The following is an 18,396-nucleotide window of genomic DNA, read 5'->3' as shown; positions in this document are numbered from 1 at the left end:
AGCATTTCAATGCCTACATTCTTTCCTATAAAGATCTGTGCAGAGCAGTAGGCATGTTAGAGGATTTTGTTCCTGTTCTCAAATTCTGTGAATGTGTGTTATTCATAATGCCAAAGGTGAATGTAAGCAGAAACACATTTTTTCACAGTTTCTCACACTTGTGTTCACATTCCAAAGTGTGCACTTGCACAAGTTCAACCGTTATTTTCTCCCCAGACCTGAATTTTCTGTTTATCCTATGGGGAAAATGTATGGAGGAAAAAAAGGAGGGAAAAAAGGTGGGATATAAATGTAATAAACAAATAAATTAGAATATAGTTGTCCTTCGATATTTATCCTTCTCTTGATTTTGCAACGCAGTTCTCCAAAGGAAAATGGCTTACAGCAATGAACATCTTCAGGGAAAGTGCACAAAATGTATATATTAGTGAAATAATCATACAGAAAAGGATTATATTGGAAAACTGTATCTACGAGGCAAAATCACATACAAAAAAAATGTACAGTAGATAAACATGTGAACAAAAATAAATGTGGTCTTAAAAAATAATAATAAACACAAAATGAAGCAGAAATGGGACAGAAATTGAGAGATCTGCCCATCCATATCCAGAAGTACTGTTGCTGGGTTAACCATCTGATTCAGGTTTGGGTATCCAGCTTGTCTTGGACAGGATTACACTCCCTCTAAAATATCAGGTTCATAGTTTGGGGGTGTCTCTTGACCTAGTGCCTCTCTTGGATATGTAGTGTTGGTGACTAGGAATACCTTTCTCCAGGTTTGGCATGCTTTTTCCTGACTAAATTAGACATGGCCATAGTTACTCCATTAATAATTTCCTCCAGGTTATACTATTGTAATGAGCTGTACTTGAGACTGGAAATGTAATGAGTACAAAAGCATTTGGAAACTTCAACTAGTGCAACATGCTGCTCCAAGGATGCTGGCTGGGGTTTGGCATCGAGAACATGTTATGCCAAACCCCAGCCAGTTTGGAGGGCCATCTTCTTTTCCACCACATTTAATTATGTGCTAGTTTATTTGATTTGATTTTTACCCCACCTTTCTACCAAGGAAATGGCACTCAAGGCAGTTTACAATCGTAGGAACTGAAAAAAAGAAAAGAAAAGTTACATAAAAACGTAACTAAGGGAGCAATCCTATGACCCCTAGACACCGTCTGGAGGTTCATAGGATATTTCCTATAGGAGACAGTGCTCCAAGCTCGGAACCAGGAATCCATGCTTCCACTCCCTTGTAGCCAGTGCGGAGAGAAGTGCATCAGCTGCCTCTCTGAGAGGTCACAAAAGCAACCTCGGAAAGGAGTTAACAGCAGCATTTCTATGTGCGGGGAAGGGAGGGGACCGGAGAGGCCAGCTTATGAAGAAACCCCAAACCTCTCCACCCTCCTTCCTTCCCCCTCTGCAGCACTTCAGCTACACAGGTGAAAAATCCCATCTAGCAAAAATGCTAGAGTGGGACAAATGGGGGTATGAAGATAGCCTCTACTTCTCCTCCCACTCTACATTGGATGCCTGCAAGCCTGTGAGTTTGGAGGCTTTTGAGCATCAGGGTAGGATTGTGCCCTAAAAATAACAAAAGAAATACTTTTAAAACACAACAACAACAGAAGAAAAACATCACCCAACCCAACAGACCCACTTATATGCCAAAGGCCTGCTTGAATAAAAATGGCTTTGCCTATCTGCAGAAGGACAACAGAGACAAATTCAGTCACATCTTTATACTGCTGTTTAGGGACCCTGAGGTTAAACTAAAGGCCAGGAAGGAGCCTAACTGCCAGGAGCAATTGAAGAAATGCAAGATGGATGAGAACAGGTTAAACTGGCTACCATGCATTATACTATATAGTACAGTCAGGGCCAGAAATATTGGAACACGGATAACTGTTTTGGCAGTTGGCCTCTGTACACCACCACATTGAAGACGAATTAGGAAACACACCCAGATGGGAGTGAAGTCAGGACTGTCAGCTGTAATTCAAGGGGTATGGCAAAAGTGGGGCACTAACCATTCAGGAAGTACAGCCAGTGGCATACTGGCTGTACAAAAGTGGGGCACTAACCACTTTGTGTGACAAAAGTGGGGCACTAACCATTCCTTCTTGAATGGTTAGTGCCCCACTTTTGTCACACCCCTTGAATTACAGCTGAAAGTCCTGACTTCGCTCCCATCTGGGTGTGTTTCCTTTCAACTTCAATGTGATGGTGTACAGAGGCCAACTGCCAAAACAGTTATCCTTGTTCCAATATTTCTGGCCCTGACTGTATATACTTATAAATATAGCCCAGCAGAGACTCAGTTTGGGGAATATATTTAGACATTGTGCACAGGGCCTTTATAGATTTTGCTGGTTCCTCCTGATTATATAACAATTAAATTTGGCTATACCATGTGAACTCAGCCAGACCAATCACCAGAGAAAGGAATGAGAGGAGAAATCTGAATTTTCACTCTCAGCTGCCCAATGCAGCTGCCCAATGGGAGACAGTGATTTTGGCACATTTGTGCTGTGTATGGTGAATCACTCCCCTGGATCTCATGCCCTATGAACTGACAGGCCAAGCAAGGATTTGTGAATGACTAAAAAAATGGAGAGGCAGCCCCAGGTCCAGTTAAGCTCCACCCCCTGGCCCAAGTACATAGCTGCTGTCCTGACCAGTAGGCAGCTGAGGTCTTGTAGCACAGATTCTTGGAAGCCTTCAAAATTCCACCCGTGGTTCTGTGCCTACACACACACGTGAACAATCTGTAGTTGGCTAAGGTTGCTAGCAGCCAAAATAAAGGAGCCATCATTCTGGGCAGGACTGCAGGGTCTTTTGACATGCAGCCAATTCTGACTCTGTGGATTTCTTTTTGAGACACTTTTCCTGAAAAAGCACCTGGTGAGTTCACCTGGTGCAAATGCAACATCAAATTCAAAAGTGCATCCATAGCTTTCTCCAAAAATTTGGAAGAAATACCTATTGTTACGTGATGTGCTCTAGTTAGACCCATGTTATAGGGATGGTGGAGAATTCCACCACGGATTTCAGTGAGGCCGAATGCACTGGCATTCGGCCCCCCAAAACCTGTGGCAGAATGGCTTCCCACCCCCCGCCACCCCGTAGAATCCCCCCGGGACGAAGCTTACCTGGGGCGGATGCGGAGGTGGCAGTGGCTCCGGTGGCGGCTCTCAATGGCTGGTCTCTCGGGTGCATTCGCAGGCGCTGAGTGGAGCCTGCAGACACAAATGGTAGTGGCTACGGCGGCTGCCATTTGTGTTCCGGTTTTTTGCCATGATAGGCTACGTACAAAAAAAATATACATTAGATAAACATGTGAACAAAAATAAATGTGAACTTAAAAAAATAATAGACACAAAATGTAGAAGAAATGGGACAGAAATGTTGGGATATTTTGGTGTCCCTGCATTATGGCTTAGGATTTTGGGGGGAGGTGCTGAGCGCCTCCCCTCCACCGTGAATCACCCCATCAAAAAAGTAAGTATCATTCGTACATCCCTAGTTAGCACTAGGTGGGCCTCGTTGGGGAGATCATTCCATAATTTGGGGGCCACCACCAAGAGGTAGGGATGTACGAAACAGGTAGGCCCCATTTCACAGGGCTTTCGCCGAGTGGTGGGGCGGGTTGCTCCATTCCTCCACAGATTCCGGGGGGCTGAATTCACTGGAATTCACCTCCCCGGGATCCATGGCGGAATTCTCTAACACCCCTACCGAGAGGGTCCTCTCCCTTGTTGCCATCTTCCGAGCTTCCCTCAGAGTAGGCAGCTGGTGGAGGGCTTTAGATGTTGAGCGTAGCTTATGAGTAAGTTCATGTCAGGAGAGGCCCTTCATCAGATACTGTGGTCCCAAGCCTTGTGGGGGTTTATAGGTCAAAACCAGCACCTTGAGTCAGGCACGGAAACATACAGGCAGCCAGTGCAAGCGGGCCAGAGTCAGTCTTATAGGTTCAGAGGTTCACAAAGGTTTATGGAGATTTACAAAGATTCAAATACAAGCTGGTCTTGGGGAAATGTGTGTGGGGGAAATAGCTGAGCAAATGGATTTAACACTTAGGACCAGTTGGGGATGCTCCAGCCTTCACCAAGTTATGCTTTGGTGGGGAAATTAGCTGCATTCTTGGTGAAGATGAGCTCCAGGCCTAAAAGTAGCTCTCAAGATATTGGGAAGCAGTCTTCCTGAGGCTTGAAGCATGCGCACAGAGAAAGAGAGAGAGAGAGAGAGAGAAGGGAAAGTGGGGCTCGAGGCTACAATTTTTATTAAGAACCTCTAAAGCAATATACCTTTCCTTGGGGTGAAGCCCTTTCCTGCAGACAGGAACTAGTGCATATTGCAACTCCTGGTCTCAGGTGAAGAGGAAGGAAAGCCAAGAGCCTTGACTAGGGGAGGCAAAGCACCCACTGTTGGCATCTTGCTCTGGCAAGCAAGGAGCTTAGTGATTTCAGTGATTTCAGCACTGGGGGGAGAGACTCTGAGTGATTTCAGCAATAGTGTGGCACCATACCCCTGGAAGGCTGAGACACCTAGTGTTTTCTGCAGCATGGCCCCACACCTCTGGGAAGAGGGGCAGTGGGGACTGCCTTAACCTGAGGCCTCTTATACAGTTCAGAGAAAGGCAGTGACATCACAACTCTGATGAGCCAGACACTACAGGCACTGGAAATGGTGCTACTTGCTATGAGATAAAGACTGAGTTGGGCTTCCAGCCCATATAACAAAAGAGTGTGCTTGGAGATTATGGCTGTACTTGCCAGTTGCCCTTATTTTTGCCGTAGTCTACGTAAATCTTTACGTAGACTACAGTGACCAAATAAGGAACGGGAATGGCGGCTCCCTATGGGGGCCGCCATTATCCGTACGTGCTTTTTTTTTTTTTTAAGTCACCCGTGATAGGGTACGTGACGATTAACGTAGCCTATCACGGCTGACTTTGCAAATCTAGCCATGATAGGCTACGTTAATCGTCATGTAGCCTATCACGGGGGCATTTTTTCTTTTCTTTTCTTGGAATGGCGGCGGCAGCAGCTGGTCAAAAGACCGGCTGCCGCTCCCGCCCCGCACGAACACCCGCCAAACCGCCGGCCGGACCCGCCGCCAGGAGGGACATTCGGCAAAGGTAAGGCCCGTCCTGGGGGGGGGGGGTGCGGGGGCGGGGGGGTGCGGAGAATTTCTCCCCAAAACTTGTTCGGGGGGCCGAACACGTTGGCGCTCGGCCCCCCGAAGTTTCGGGGAGAAATTCTCCGCCATCCCTACTTGATCTAGTCTTGCATGTTGCTCTCCACCCCAACCCTGTGCCTTTCTCCCACCTTTGCTGAGGCTGGGGATGAAGGCGCCTGTGTCTCAAAACGGAGTCAGTACTGTTCACTCAAAAGAGAGCTACTTCAAAACAATATGCCATGCCACAGATTGGGGGCGGGGGAAGGGTCAATGTGTCAATTTTCAGCATTTTTAAATTTGCTCTTTAGCCATTTATATCAGATTAGTTTAATTTTGCACAATTGTAGACCTCATCAGGTAGGTCATGGATGCCAATATTCAAATTATTAGCTTAATAGTTTTCATTTTATAAGTAGTAAAATTATGAGCCTTATAATGGCAGAATGCTTTTGTGTGTGACACACATTAAGTAAAGGGGCATTCCCATGCACCATACCTACCTACCTACCTACCTACCTATCTTGAAATGCATTCCTGCAGTCTTTGGAGTACTGGAAGGACCAGAAGGGACATAAGAAGATGTACATTCTTCCTACAGACAACATCTGTGCAGGACTGCAGGTCATATTCCAAAACAGGCCAGTTCTGTTGTTTCCACACAGCATCTGAACTAAGATCTTCTATTTCTGGAATCTCTCTCTCTCTCTCTCTCTCTCTCTCTCTCTCTGTGTCTGTGTTTCATTCCAAGGAAACTATATCTTGTGTTATTATCCAACTAAGTGGAAAAGAAAGCTGTCTTCAGATGTGAAAAACATGTTTCCATTTGCATTTCCTAGAGAATCCACAACTTTGAATTGGTGATTTCTTTGCCCTTTAATTATCTAAATGACCACACTTAATACTTATACATGTCAAACCCCCATGGGAGTTTTATGAACACTAGCAAAATAAATACCAAAGTTAATGAAATAATTATAAATATAACCTGTGCCATTCAGAGGCAAGGGAGTAGGAAGAAAGAAGAATCACCAGACTGATCTTTGATACTTTATATTTTGTATTCCAGGGCTGAGAACTATCACTTCATTGCTGTCAAAACCATTGAAATGCTGAAGACTCTAAAGAACATGTTCTAGATTAAAATAGAGGAATTTGTAGAGAGGCAAGATTTGTACTTGTTCTCAGGATGGAGAAATTAGTATTGTTTCTGCTGATACTATTTCCTCGCAAACTTTGCAAGGCTCACATTGTTAAATGTAAGGTCCGCTATCCCCACCAGCCACTTCACAGTTATTATCAGTCAGGTGACCTCTTTCTTGGTGTCATTACATCACAGGCTTTCATTGTTTCCAGTTCAATAACCTTCACTGAAACCCTGCCGCAAGCAGTGTTTGAAGAACTTGCGTAAGAAATTGATTTCTTTTGTTGACTAATGTCTACCTTTTTGGTCATCTGAATGATCAGACCAATGAGCTGCAGTCTCAGAACAGTGGCTTCATGCCTTAATTTGTAGAAAAAGTCAATTCAATTAAGGGTGTGTTCAGTAAAATAAACTCCCTTTACAGGGAATAAAAGAAAAGGGGAACTATGCTGGATGTGTGTCATCTTTTAAACATTATTTTACTTCCTGTTACATCATCTCTTTATCCACCTGTTTTCAGTTCTTTATTCCCCAGTTACTCAATGCTTACTTTGTTCATCTTGTTCTTCCTTCTCTCTGTTCCTGCCTGCACTTTCCTCTTTTCTCAGAAGTGTAGCAATGTTAGTCAATTGTGACAAAAACAACAAGGAGTCTTGTGAGTGTGACACCTTAAAGACTTGACAAATTTATTCTGGTATAAGCTTTCATGGACACTGTCCACTTCATCAGATGCATGCAGTGTTAATCTCAAACTGACAGATCTTTATACACATGCCATTTTTCATAGTAAATGCCTATCTGTATATGTTCATAGGATATATTCCTAATCAGATCCTGAAAGGGTTAAAATGATCCTATTTATAATTTCTAAGGTACTATATTTAGCCCACCAAAGAATCACAAATACGTCTCAACCCTGTAAAAAGCTGGGTATTTGAATGCATACTACTTTTGCTGTTAATCTTCTCTCAGATTTCCTACAGAGGTTTGGTGTGAAAAGGGCCTCTAAAATGAATACACAAAACTTATTCTCAGCCATACTTTTTGTCTACGTAGCTCAGTATTAACTACTTCAAGATGGTTTGGATTATATAAGGCTAAACTATGGTTTGATGTTAAATGATGTTACATACATGCACAGTCCTTGGGCTCATGCACTCCTACCTCCCATTTCCTTCTTTGGTGTGGCTGCAAGGAGGGAACTGGAACCTTTTGCCTGCATTTTCTATTAACTGCAGTGTACTGTTGCATCCAAACTTGGAACTGTGGTTAATCTTAATATGATTAATGGGGAAATGCCAGAGCCTTAACCCTTAACTAAGACTAACCACAGTTTATGTGGGTTGAGACATAGTGGGCAAAACTTCCTACCTCCTCTTCGCAGCTGCACTTTTAGTTCTTGAATGCTAAAATTATAGCTAGGATATATAGCTATAGGATATATATATATATATATATATATATATACACACACACACACATACCCCCCCCCACACACACACACACATATATAAATAAATAAAAATTATAGCTGGGTCAGCTTGTCTTCATACTTAAATAGCCTTTGCTTTGAGAAGAAAATGTTATTTGCACTGTTATGTGCAAATTTCTGCCCTTTACAGTGGAATATGGTACATGTCTCCTCAAAAGTTAGCCCAGTTGAATTCGGTAGGTTGTATATCCTGGTACGTGTGTACATTTCTTTCTCCTTGTCTTGTTTAATAACTGCTATCTAAAATGTAACATATTAAAATTAAGTTTTTGGTTTTCTTTTACTTTGTAGCAAGAGATTTTCAATTTCCAGTTATCTGCCGTGTGCAATTTTTGTTCTAGTGTAGTGACTAAGAATTACCAGCACATCCTGGCCTTGGAATTTGGAATAAAAGAGTTGAATGAAAATCCACAGATCTTGCCCAATGTTACCTTGGGCTTCCACATCTATGACAGCTATTTCACTGCAAAGTGGGCCTTCTATGCCACAATGCTCCTTATTTCAACACCACAGCTATTTGTCCCCAATTACAAATGTGACCTGCAGAACACCCTGCTATCAGTCATTGGAGGACTAGACGTGGAAACATCCTTTCATGTGGCAACTGTTTTGGATATCTACAAGATTCCACAGGTAGGATGTATGTGTACAACACACACAGGGATGTTGAACCTCTTTTAGCTCAAGGGCTGAATCCAACTTGAGAGAAGCTCTTCAAGGCCACATTGCAATGGTGGACAGGGCCAAAGGGAAAAAAAGGTGGAGCCAAAGCCAAAAGGAGTGTGGCCAAAATACCAAAAATACCAGCATATTTCAGCCTAAAGGTCTCACTGCCAGTAACTGAACCTTTGGAGAGGCACTTTAACTTTTTTTAGAATGGGAAAAATTCCAAAACAAAAAAAGCCTGGAAACCAGCAAATAATTGGCAGTCAGGAGAAGGCCAGGGGAAGGAGCTGTGACTATCTGTGGAATCCTGGAGGGCTGGATTGGGACCCCAGACAGGCCTGATTTGGCTCAAGGACCTGAGGTTCAACAGCTCTGGTGTAAGTATAGAAATTTAACACTTCATTCACACTTCCTTTCTCCATTTAGATGTGATTAGAGACGGGGATGGGTGTACTTGCACTAAATACACAGACATTACCTTTCGTCATTGATAAGCAGAAATTTTTATGCAATACAATTCTATATTGGTCTACTCAGAATTATGCCCCGTTGACATCAGTGGCACTAAGTCCACTGTCTTGAAACATTAAAGTAGTTTAACAGTTACTTCTTTCTTAAAATTGGTTTTCACTCTTAATTAGCTACATTTTAGTAAAGGTAACGGGAACCACTTTTGTAACTATTTCAATGAAGTGAACTAGTTTCAACTATTTCTTTATAAATGCTCCCTTGCCCTGGTTGAAAATTAAAAATAAAGACTTTAGACAGGCTGGACATTTTTTTTTTTTTAAATAGCAACCTGAGACTTTTTGTGCCAACCATTATCTAACCTAATTAACCAATTACACCAGTAGGGGAGATACGACACTGCTATGCAGGTGTAACAGCCCTCAAATCCAGTAATATAATGGCAAATTCAGAAGTGCAGGGTCCCTTAATGATAGTCATAGTCACGCCCCCTCACAGTCATGCCCCCTTCTAAAATTATACAACCTTGTAAGATTATACGATACAAATGAGCTTTCGGTCACTTACTTTGTTTGGAATATCTGGTTACCCTAATTCAGAATTATTAAAAAGTCTATTTGAAAAGAAAACGCACACACAAAAAGTAATATCCAGCAACTTGCTAGAAAATATTATTTGGTTAGTCCTTTTTAATTCAAGAAACATGCATTATTATTATTATTAATAATAATAACAACAGTATATTTATTATTAATTATTATTATGAAGAGCCATTGCAACCAGGTGTGAAGTAATGCCCCATTAAAATAAATGGAACTTAGTCCGCGGTGACCCACAACTCCTTTAAGGCTGTAATCCTATACAGACATACGTATTTGGGAGTAAATCCCACTGAACGTAATGGTTGTTGTTGTTCAGTCGTTCAGTCGTGTCCAACTCTTCGTGACCCCATGGACCATAGCACGCCAGGCCTTCCTGTCCTGAGCACTCTCCCAGAGTGTGCTCAGGTTCATATTCATTGCATCGGTGATGCTATCTAGCCATCTCATCCTCTGCCGTCCCCTTCTCCTTTTGCCTTCAGTCTTTCCCAGCATCAGGGTCTTTTCCAGAAAGTTTTCTCTTCGCATTAGGTGGCCAAAATATTTGAGCTTCGGCTTCAGTATCTGTCCTTCCAATGAGCACTCAGGGTTGATTTCCTTTAAGATGGACTGATTGGACCTCCTTGCAGTCCAGGGGACTCGTAAGAGTCTTCTCCAGCACCACAGTTCGAAAGCATCAATTCTTCGGCGCTCAGCCTTCCTTATAGTCCAGCTCTCACAGCCATACATTACTACTGGGAAAACCATAGCTTTGATTAGACAGACCTTTGTTGGCAAGGTGATGTCTCTGCTTCTTACTATGCTGTCTAGGTTTGCCATAGCTTTCCTCCCAAGGAGCAAGCGTCTTTTAATTTCATGGCTACAGTCACCATCTGCAGTGATCTTGGAGCCCAAGAAAGTAAAATCTGTCACTGCTTCCAATTCTTCCCCTTCTATATGCCAAGAAGTGATAGGGCCAGATGCCATTATCTTCGTTTTTTTAATGTTGAGTTTCAAACCAGCTTTTGCACTCTCCTCTTTCACCCTCAACAAGAGGCTCTTTAGATCCTCTTCACTTTCTGCCATTAGGGTGGTATCATCTGCATATTGGAGGTTGTTGATAATTCTCCCAGCAATCTTAATTCTGACCTCTGATTCATCCAACCCGGCATTTCTCATGATGTACTCTGCATATAAGTTAAATAAGCAGGGTGACAACATGCAGCCTTGTCATACTCCTTTCCCAATTTTGAACCACTCGGTTGTTCCATGTCCGGTTCTTACTGTTGCTTCTTGACCCTCGTACATGTTTCTCAGGAGACAGGTAAGGTGGTCTGGTACTCCCATCACTTTAAGAATTTGCCACAGTTTGTTGTGATCCACACAATCAAAGGATTTAGCATAGTCAATGAAGCAGAAATAGACGTTTTTCTGGAATTCTCTTGCTTTCTCCATGATGCAGCGAATGTTGGCCATTTGATCTCTAGTTCCTCTGCCTCTTCGAAACCCAGCTTGTACTTCCAGTAGTTCTCGGTTCGCATACTGCTGAAGCCTAGCTTGTAGGATTTTGAGCATCACCTTGCTGGCATGTGAAATGAGTGCAATTGTGCAGTAGTTTGAACACTCTTTGGCGTTGCCCTTCTTTGGAATTGGAATGTAAACTGACCTTTTCCAGTCTTGCGGCCACTGTTGAGTGTTCCAAATTTGTTGGCATATTGAGTGCAGCACTTTAACAGCATCAACTTTTAGGATTTTAAATAGCTCAGCTGGAAGACTGTCATATCCACTAGCTTTGTTGTTACTAATGCTTCCTAAGGCCCACTTGACTTCACTCTCGAGGATGTCCAGCTCAAGTTCAGTGACCACACTATCATGGCTATCAAGGACATTAAGATCTTTCCTGTATAGTTCTTCTGTGTATTCTTTCCACCTCTTCTTAATCTCATCTGCTTCTGTGAGGTCCCTGCCTTCTTTGTCTTTTATCATGCCCGTCTTTGCACAAAACGTTCCCTTGAGATCTCCAATTTTCTTGAAGAGATCTCTAGTCTTTCCCATTCTGTTGTTTTCCTCGATTTCCTTGCATTGTTCATTTAAGAAGGCCTTCTTGTCTCTCCTTGCTGTTCTCTGGAATTCTGCATTCAGTTGGATATATCTTCCCCTTTCTCCCTTGCTTTTCGCTTCCCTTCTTTCGTGAGCTACTTGTAAAGCCTCATCAGACAGCCACTTGGCTTTTTTGCATTTCTTTTTCTTTGGGATGGATTTCGTTGCTGCCTCCTGAACAATGTTACGGACCTCCGTCCATAGTTCCTCAGGCACTCTGTCTATCAGGTCTAATCCCTGAAATCTATTCCTCACCTCCACTGTATATTCATAAGGGATATGATTGAGGTCATACCTGAATGGTTTAGTGGTTTTCCCTACGTTCTTCAATTTAAGCCGAAATTTTGCAAGAAGCAGCTCATGATCTGAGCCACAGTCAGCTCCAGGTTTTGACTGACTGTATGGGGCTTCTCCATCTTTGGCTGCAAAGGACATAATCAATCTGATTTCGATATTGACCATCTGGTGATGTCCATGTGTAGAGTCATCTCTTGTGCTGTTGGAAAAGAGTGTTTGCTATGAGCAGCGTGTTCTCTTGGCAAAACTCTATTAGCTTTTGTCCTGCTTCATTTTGTACACCAAGGCCATGCTTGTCTGTTATCCCGGTGATTTCTTGACTTCCTACTTTAGCATTCCAGTCCCCTATGATGAAGAGGACATCTTTTTTTGGTGTTAGTTCTAGAAGGTGTTGTAGGTCTTCATAGAACTGATCAACCTCAGCTTCTTCAGCCTCAGTGGTTGGGGCATAGACTTGAATTACTGTGATGTTGAATGGTTTGCCTTGGATTCGTACTGAGATCATTCTATCATTTTTAAGATTGTACCCCAGTACTGCTTTTCCCACCCTTTTGTTGACTATGAGTGCTACTCCATTTCTTCTAAGGGATTCTTGCCCACAATAGTAGATATGATGGTCACCTGAATTAAATTCGCCCATTCCTGTCCATTTTAGTTCGCTGATTCCCAAGATGTCGATGTTCAATCTTGCCATCTCATGTTTGACCACCTCCAGCTTACCTTGATTCATTGATCTAACATTCCAGGTTCCTAAACAATATTGTTCTTTACAGCATCAGATTTACTTACTTCTGAATAGACAAGTAGGATTGCCCTGCAAGGCTACAAGCATAACTACACTCACTAGGGGAGTAAACTGAAGTCCGAGACAGCACCCCCCCACCCCCCATCAGTAGCCATGGATGTAGACAAAACACACTCGAGTGGTGGGTTAGGAATAGACTTTCACTGGAGATATAACAAACTTCCATCTCAAGGTAAGCCAGCTGAGGTCAGCATCACCTGCAGTAGGAAGATGGAAGAAGATAGGAAAGTAGAGGGAGGAGACAAGGGAAAGGCAGAATGACCTCTCAGAGATCCACTCCCATCAGGTACATATTAACCCTTCAAGTTCAGGATAAGTGACTCATGGCCCTAGTCCCTCCAACATAAACTCCATTGAATTCATTGGGACTTGTGCAGTCGTTCAGTTGTGTACGACTTAGGGATGTACGAAAGTCACTTACCTTTTCGCAGGAGTGCTTCGCGGTGGGGGGGAGGCGCTTCGCTTCTCCCCCCGAAGTTCAGGCGAGGGGGGGGGAGGCGTCCCGCCTCGCCCGGCCGACATTCAGGCATGGGGAGAAGCGCCCCATCTCCCCGGCCACGAAACAAAAAGTAAAAAAACAAAAACAAAAACCCCGTGATAGGCTACGTAATGATTAACGTAGCCTATCACGGCTAGATTTCCAAAGTCAGCCGTGATAGGCTACGTTAATCGTTATGTAGCCTATCACGGGTGACTTTGGGAAAAAAAAAAGCGTGTACGCAAATGCATTTTGCATTTACGTTCCTTATTTGGTCCCGGTACTCTACGTAAAGATTTACGTAGACTACCGGGACCAAATAAGGAACGCAAATGGCGGTGCCCATAGGGCGCCGCCATTTGCGTACGCGCTTTTTTTTTTTTCAAAGTCACCTGTGATAGGCTACGTAACGATTTATGTAGTCTATCATGGCTGACTTTGGAAATCTAGCTGTGATAGGCTACGTTAATCGTTACGTAGCCTATCACGGGTTTTTTTTTATTTTACACTTTACTTTGTAATGGCAGCGGCGGCGGCCGGTCGAAAGACCGGCTGCCGCCCCCGCCCCTGACGAAAGGCCGACGAACTGCTGCTGGGACCCGCCACCGGGAGGGACATTCGCCAAAGATAAGTCCCATCCCAGGGGGGCAGGGGGGTGGCAGAGAATTTCACCACTGATTTCGGGGGGCCAAATGCGTTGGCGCTCTGCCCCCCAAAGATTCGGGGAGAAATTCTCCACCATCCCTAGTCCGACTCTTCGTGACCCCATGGACCATAGTACGCCAGGCCTTCCTGTCCTGCGCTCTCTCCCGGAGCATGCTCAAGTCCATATTCATTGCATCAGTGATGCTATCCAGCGATCTCATCCTCTGCCGTCCCCTTCTCCTTTTGCCTTCAGTCTTTCCCAGCATCAGGGTCTTTTCCAGTGACTTTTCTCTTCGCATTAGGTGGTCAAAATATTTGAGCTTCAGCTTCAGTATCTGTCCTTCCAAGGAGCACTCAGGGGTGATTTCCTTTAGGATGGACTGATTTGACCTCCTTGCAGTCCAGGGGACTCATAAGAGTCTTCTCCAGCACCACAGTTCAAATCATTGGGACTTAATTCAGAGTAAACAAGCCTAGGATCCTACTGTCAACAAGAGGAGTTGGATCCACCCCCTGCCCTCCACCTGCACCTTGAAGGACAAACTTGATGTGCAAACAAACAGCAGGTGAAAACTTTTCACTGCATGGTGCTAAAACACGATCCCCTGCTAACGTCTGCACATCAAGCCCACTAGAATCCCTCTCCCACACACAGCAAACCCCACACATAAGCATGAGCAACAGACAATGGTGGCAGCATCCCCGCCCCCCCTGCTCCTTCCATGGCCAGCAGCAACCCTGAACAGGTGGCCAGTGCTGCAGCACAACAAGGCCAGCAGAGGAGAAGAGAACTGTGGCAAATCTCACACAGCCCACCCAGGGTGCAGTGACGGAGCAGGAATGGGCAGCAGGGTGGGAAAAGGGGCAGGGAACTGAGGGGCTGGCTGGGAACAGTCGAGTTGCAAGGCGTGTTGCTCAGGGGGTAGAAGCCAAAGAAGCTGAGGGCTGAGGAGGAGAATAGGGGGTACCTCCTCCCCTGCTGAGGAGGGGAGCAGCTGACCTCGGGGCTACAGAGCTCCCTCAGGCTCCCTCTCCTGCCCCTTTGTCGGGCCTCTGGTGAGAGGCAGCAGCCAGTCACCCACACTCCCTTCCTCTGCTCTCTCCTCCTCCTGCCACATCTGTCCCTGCAGCAGCAGCGGACTGGGACCCAACTGGGAGCCAGCTTCAATAAAAGTGCAGGAGCAAAGCCCCAGTGTGACCCACCAGCACTACACCTATGTTCAAATCCTCTACTCCAGTCCAGTCCAGGATATGAGTGGGGAAACACATACCCCCCCCCATAAAAAAGGATAAAAAATGACAGTCCTGCACACACGCAGACACACACACACACAATTTCCATGGCAACACTGCCAGTGCCCACCACTTATGGGCCATTACAGCAATAACACCCCAAGGTCGGCTTGTTGGGGTAGTTAACAAACCACCCAGAACCCATGGCCACACCGAGAAAGGATAATTATGTAAATTGACTGGCACGGTGAAATGAATGTCATTATTTTTGGTTGTGTGTTCATGGTATGAGCATAGATCTGTTTCTCCCATGCCCCATCCATATCTCCTCCCTGTTTGGGCTGCTCTGTCACCAGAGATGCATTGGTGAAACAAAATCATATTGCAATGAAAAAGGATATGAAGAAAGCAATTCTGCATAACAACATGTGTTTCAAAGAGGTCTCTTGCATGAATAAATGTTCTACAATGATTGACTGAAAGCATAATCTGAACTCTGGATTGGGCTCTAATTGATAAAGAATAAAGTTGATACAGAATGAGACTTTTGATCCAATTAGTTCCCAGTGCAGTTCTCTCTGCCTTGAACTAGATGTCTTAAGGACAGCTTCCTGCCATTCATTTCTCAGTATCAATCAACATTGAACCTGTACTATGGAGGGGGGGCGGATCCCTTGGCATGCAGGGTTGTTGTATGGATCACTGTCGTAATATATTTGAAGTATATTGAGCATCTGAAATTGTATAATTATTGTTATTATATTATTCTCCCTTCCCTTTCCCCATTCCTTTATATCTCTCTTTAGCTCATATATGGCCTTGCTCCAGACATGAATGATAAAACTCCAGGCCTCTCTTTCTACCAAATGGCCCCTAAGGAATCCCTCCAGTATGCAGGGATTCTCTCTTTGCTTCTGCATTTTGGGTGGACATGGATTGGGGTCCTGACTGTGGATAATGAAAATGGAGAAAGATTTGTGCAAACTGTGTTTCCATTGTTTTCCAAGCATGGGGTCTGTTTTGCCTTCATCGAAAGAGCCACAAAAATAACTTTTGTTACTGAAATTGAAGCCATGCTGCTACAGGGGGCAAAAATATATGATAAACTCATGGGAAGCAAAGCCAGTGTATTGGTGACCTATGGAGATTCTTACTCCATGGTGACTTTGAGGTGGTTGTCACAACTTTCAGAAGTAGAACATGTGACAAATAAACCAACAGGTAAAGTGTGGATAATAACAGCACAGATGGAGCTCACTTCATTGGTCTTTCAAAGGACTTGGGATATGGAAATATTCCATGGCGCTATATCCTTCACAATTCACTCCAGTGACCTACCAGGATTCAAGTACTTTCTTGAGAGCAGAAACCCTTCCAGCACAACAGGAGATGGCTTCATCAGGGACTTCTGGCAACAGGCCTTTGGATGTGTATTCCCGACTATAGTTGTGAGTGAAGTCAAAGGAGATATTTGCACAGGGGAAGAGAAGATTGACAACCTTTCTGGGCCTTTTTTTGAAATGAGCATGACGGGCCACAGTTACACCATCTACAATGCTGTCTATGCCGTGGCCTATGCTTTACATGCCATGTCTGAATCTAGACTCAGACACAGAGCAATAGCAGATGAAGAGGGACTGAAGAGGGACCATCACCACTTACTGCAGGTGTGAATAAACAGGAATGTCTTCCATTGTTGTATGTAGTTTTGGGATGTTGTGGAGTTAATTTCTGGTCTGTGTGTGCTAAAACCAAGTGGTCAAAAGTACAGGCAGCCAAGGAACCTCAGATGCGCTCAGTGCCAATATGTCTACGGAGCAAGGAAGAGGGCAGGTGGTTCAGCAGAAGGTCAGGAGTCTTGCTCAGCTTTTTGGTTCCAAAATTTCTACACAGATTTGAGTTTTGCAACAAATTTGCAAGAGGTTGGAGGAAGAACACAGGCTGAACAGATAGGAATGTAGGGAAAAGCTGAGCCCTCCTGATTTGTCAGAGCTACAAAAGAAAAAGCTATTTTTAATATATGAAAGCTTGAGGCCAGGAGGAGAGAGAGAGAGGGAGAGAGAGAGAGAGAGATTGGAAGGAAGAAATGAAATTAATGAGAGGCTTGGGAGAGAGTTAAAACCAGGAGGAAAATGCAGGTCTTCTGATAATAAGGTATTGCTGGGAAGGAGGTTAGATAAAACAGGGACACAATCTAGGGCATCTCTAAACCAGCCTAAAATCCTGCATTTCAAATGGGGCTTCCTGCTTCTGTTTTAAATGCAGGACCACAATGACCCCACTTTTTCACGTGCTTCCTTTCTCCCCACCCCTTTCCCCTTCCTTCTCCCAGTATCTGAGTCTTCCATTATCTTTCATTAATCTCACTCCTCTTCTTGCTGCTTTAACCCTTTTGACGGAGGGACTGAAGCAGAACACAACGGGGTAATTTGATAGCTAATTATCTGTGATCTATTTAAAAAGGGAACAAAGGGCATTTAGTGCAGGAGATGCCTGGGATGATCACTGCGTCATGTAAAGAGCCCGCAAACTTCCGTGAAGGAGCAATCCCAATCGCAGGATAAAAGCCCGGTGTGAAGGTGAAGGAGCCTTAGTTAGGCTCACTGGATGCATGCAACTCTATTTTACTACCTTATTGCTTTTATGGTTCTGTTTTTCAGTCTGTGAAAATTCAAATTGTATCCCTTCAAAAGTTAACCCCTTTTTCATATTAGCAAACCTTTTCAGTAAACTTTTAAATTTTGTTGTTCAAACTTTTGGGTCTCATTTCTTGTTGAATTACCAAGCCCATACCTACTAGCCAACCCACACACTACCATAAAGTGGTTTCAAGCAACACAGGTATTTTTAAATTATTTTTTAAAGGCTGTTTGGTAAAGGTAACCAGGGAAAACAAAGATTTCCACCACATGGCAGTGGTGATATCACAGGAAGGGAAGGGAGTAAAGGAGTGGAGCACACTAGTTTGGTCTCCCTTCCATACATGGAACAGGGTATTGCTGCTCCATGACAGCAGGTAATAGTCTGAAGGGGGGGGGGAATACATGATGGGGAATGTTATTTTAAAACATTGAAAAACTTTTTCAACCATACTGAAAGGCTTCCTTAGGAAACCTCTGGCCAAAAGGAAAAGAAACTTATCAATCTATGTATTAAATTGTATCCGTCTGCAAAGTCTCATTCTCATATTTCTTTCTCTCGCATCAATGAGGAGGGCCAGCACTACCATTATGCAGGGCCATGTGCCCACATTAGGTGGCGGAGTGGGAAGAGTGGTGATTTGTGATGCTCTTCCCCTCCCTCCCCTTC

General features: G+C 44.0%; 1 protein-coding gene across 2 annotated transcripts; it reads left to right on the top strand.

The window, feature by feature from the left end:
* The first annotated feature begins 5,005 nt into the window (after nucleotides 1-5,005).
* Nucleotides 5,006-18,281, top strand: LOC146341860 (vomeronasal type-2 receptor 26-like). Of its 2 annotated transcripts, none has more exons than XR_014784131.1 (3): nucleotides 5,006-5,143; nucleotides 8,109-8,860; nucleotides 15,894-18,281. XR_014784131.1 is itself a non-coding variant. In XM_084808431.1 (3 exons), exons 1-3 carry the CDS (start codon nucleotides 5,037-5,039, stop codon nucleotides 16,758-16,760), a joined length of 1,266 nt encoding a protein of 421 aa, XP_084664557.1. In that variant the 5' UTR covers nucleotides 5,028-5,036; the 3' UTR covers nucleotides 16,761-18,281. The 2 variants fall into 2 exon arrangements, 1 of the variants encoding a protein (XP_084664557.1); XM_084808431.1 differs by having other exon boundaries at nucleotides 5,028-5,143; nucleotides 8,159-8,450.
* The last annotated feature ends 115 nt before the right edge of the window (nucleotides 18,282-18,396 follow it).

The sequence above is a fragment of the Heloderma suspectum genome, chromosome 6, assembly GCF_057233095.1.
Source record: "Heloderma suspectum isolate Gila_16-S chromosome 6, 16-S_ref, whole genome shotgun sequence".
NCBI classification, from domain to species: Eukaryota; Metazoa; Chordata; class Lepidosauria; order Squamata; family Helodermatidae; genus Heloderma; species Heloderma suspectum.
Note: the sequence above shows the minus strand (reverse complement) of the source record. Positions and strands in the feature narration are given on the sequence as shown.

Excerpts from the sequence above, each read along its gene's own strand:
- LOC146341860 (XM_084808431.1), top strand. The coding sequence starts at position 5,037 with ATGGCGGCGGCAGCAGCTGGTCAAAAGACCGGCTGCCGCTCCCGCCCC. Across the intron at positions 5,144-8,158 it reads AGGAGGGACATTCGGCAAAG|TGTAGTGACTAAGAATTACC; the intron begins GTAAGGCCCGTC and ends TTTTTGTTCTAG. Across the intron at positions 8,451-15,893 it reads ATATCTACAAGATTCCACAG|CTCATATATGGCCTTGCTCC; the intron begins GTAGGATGTATG and ends ATCTCTCTTTAG.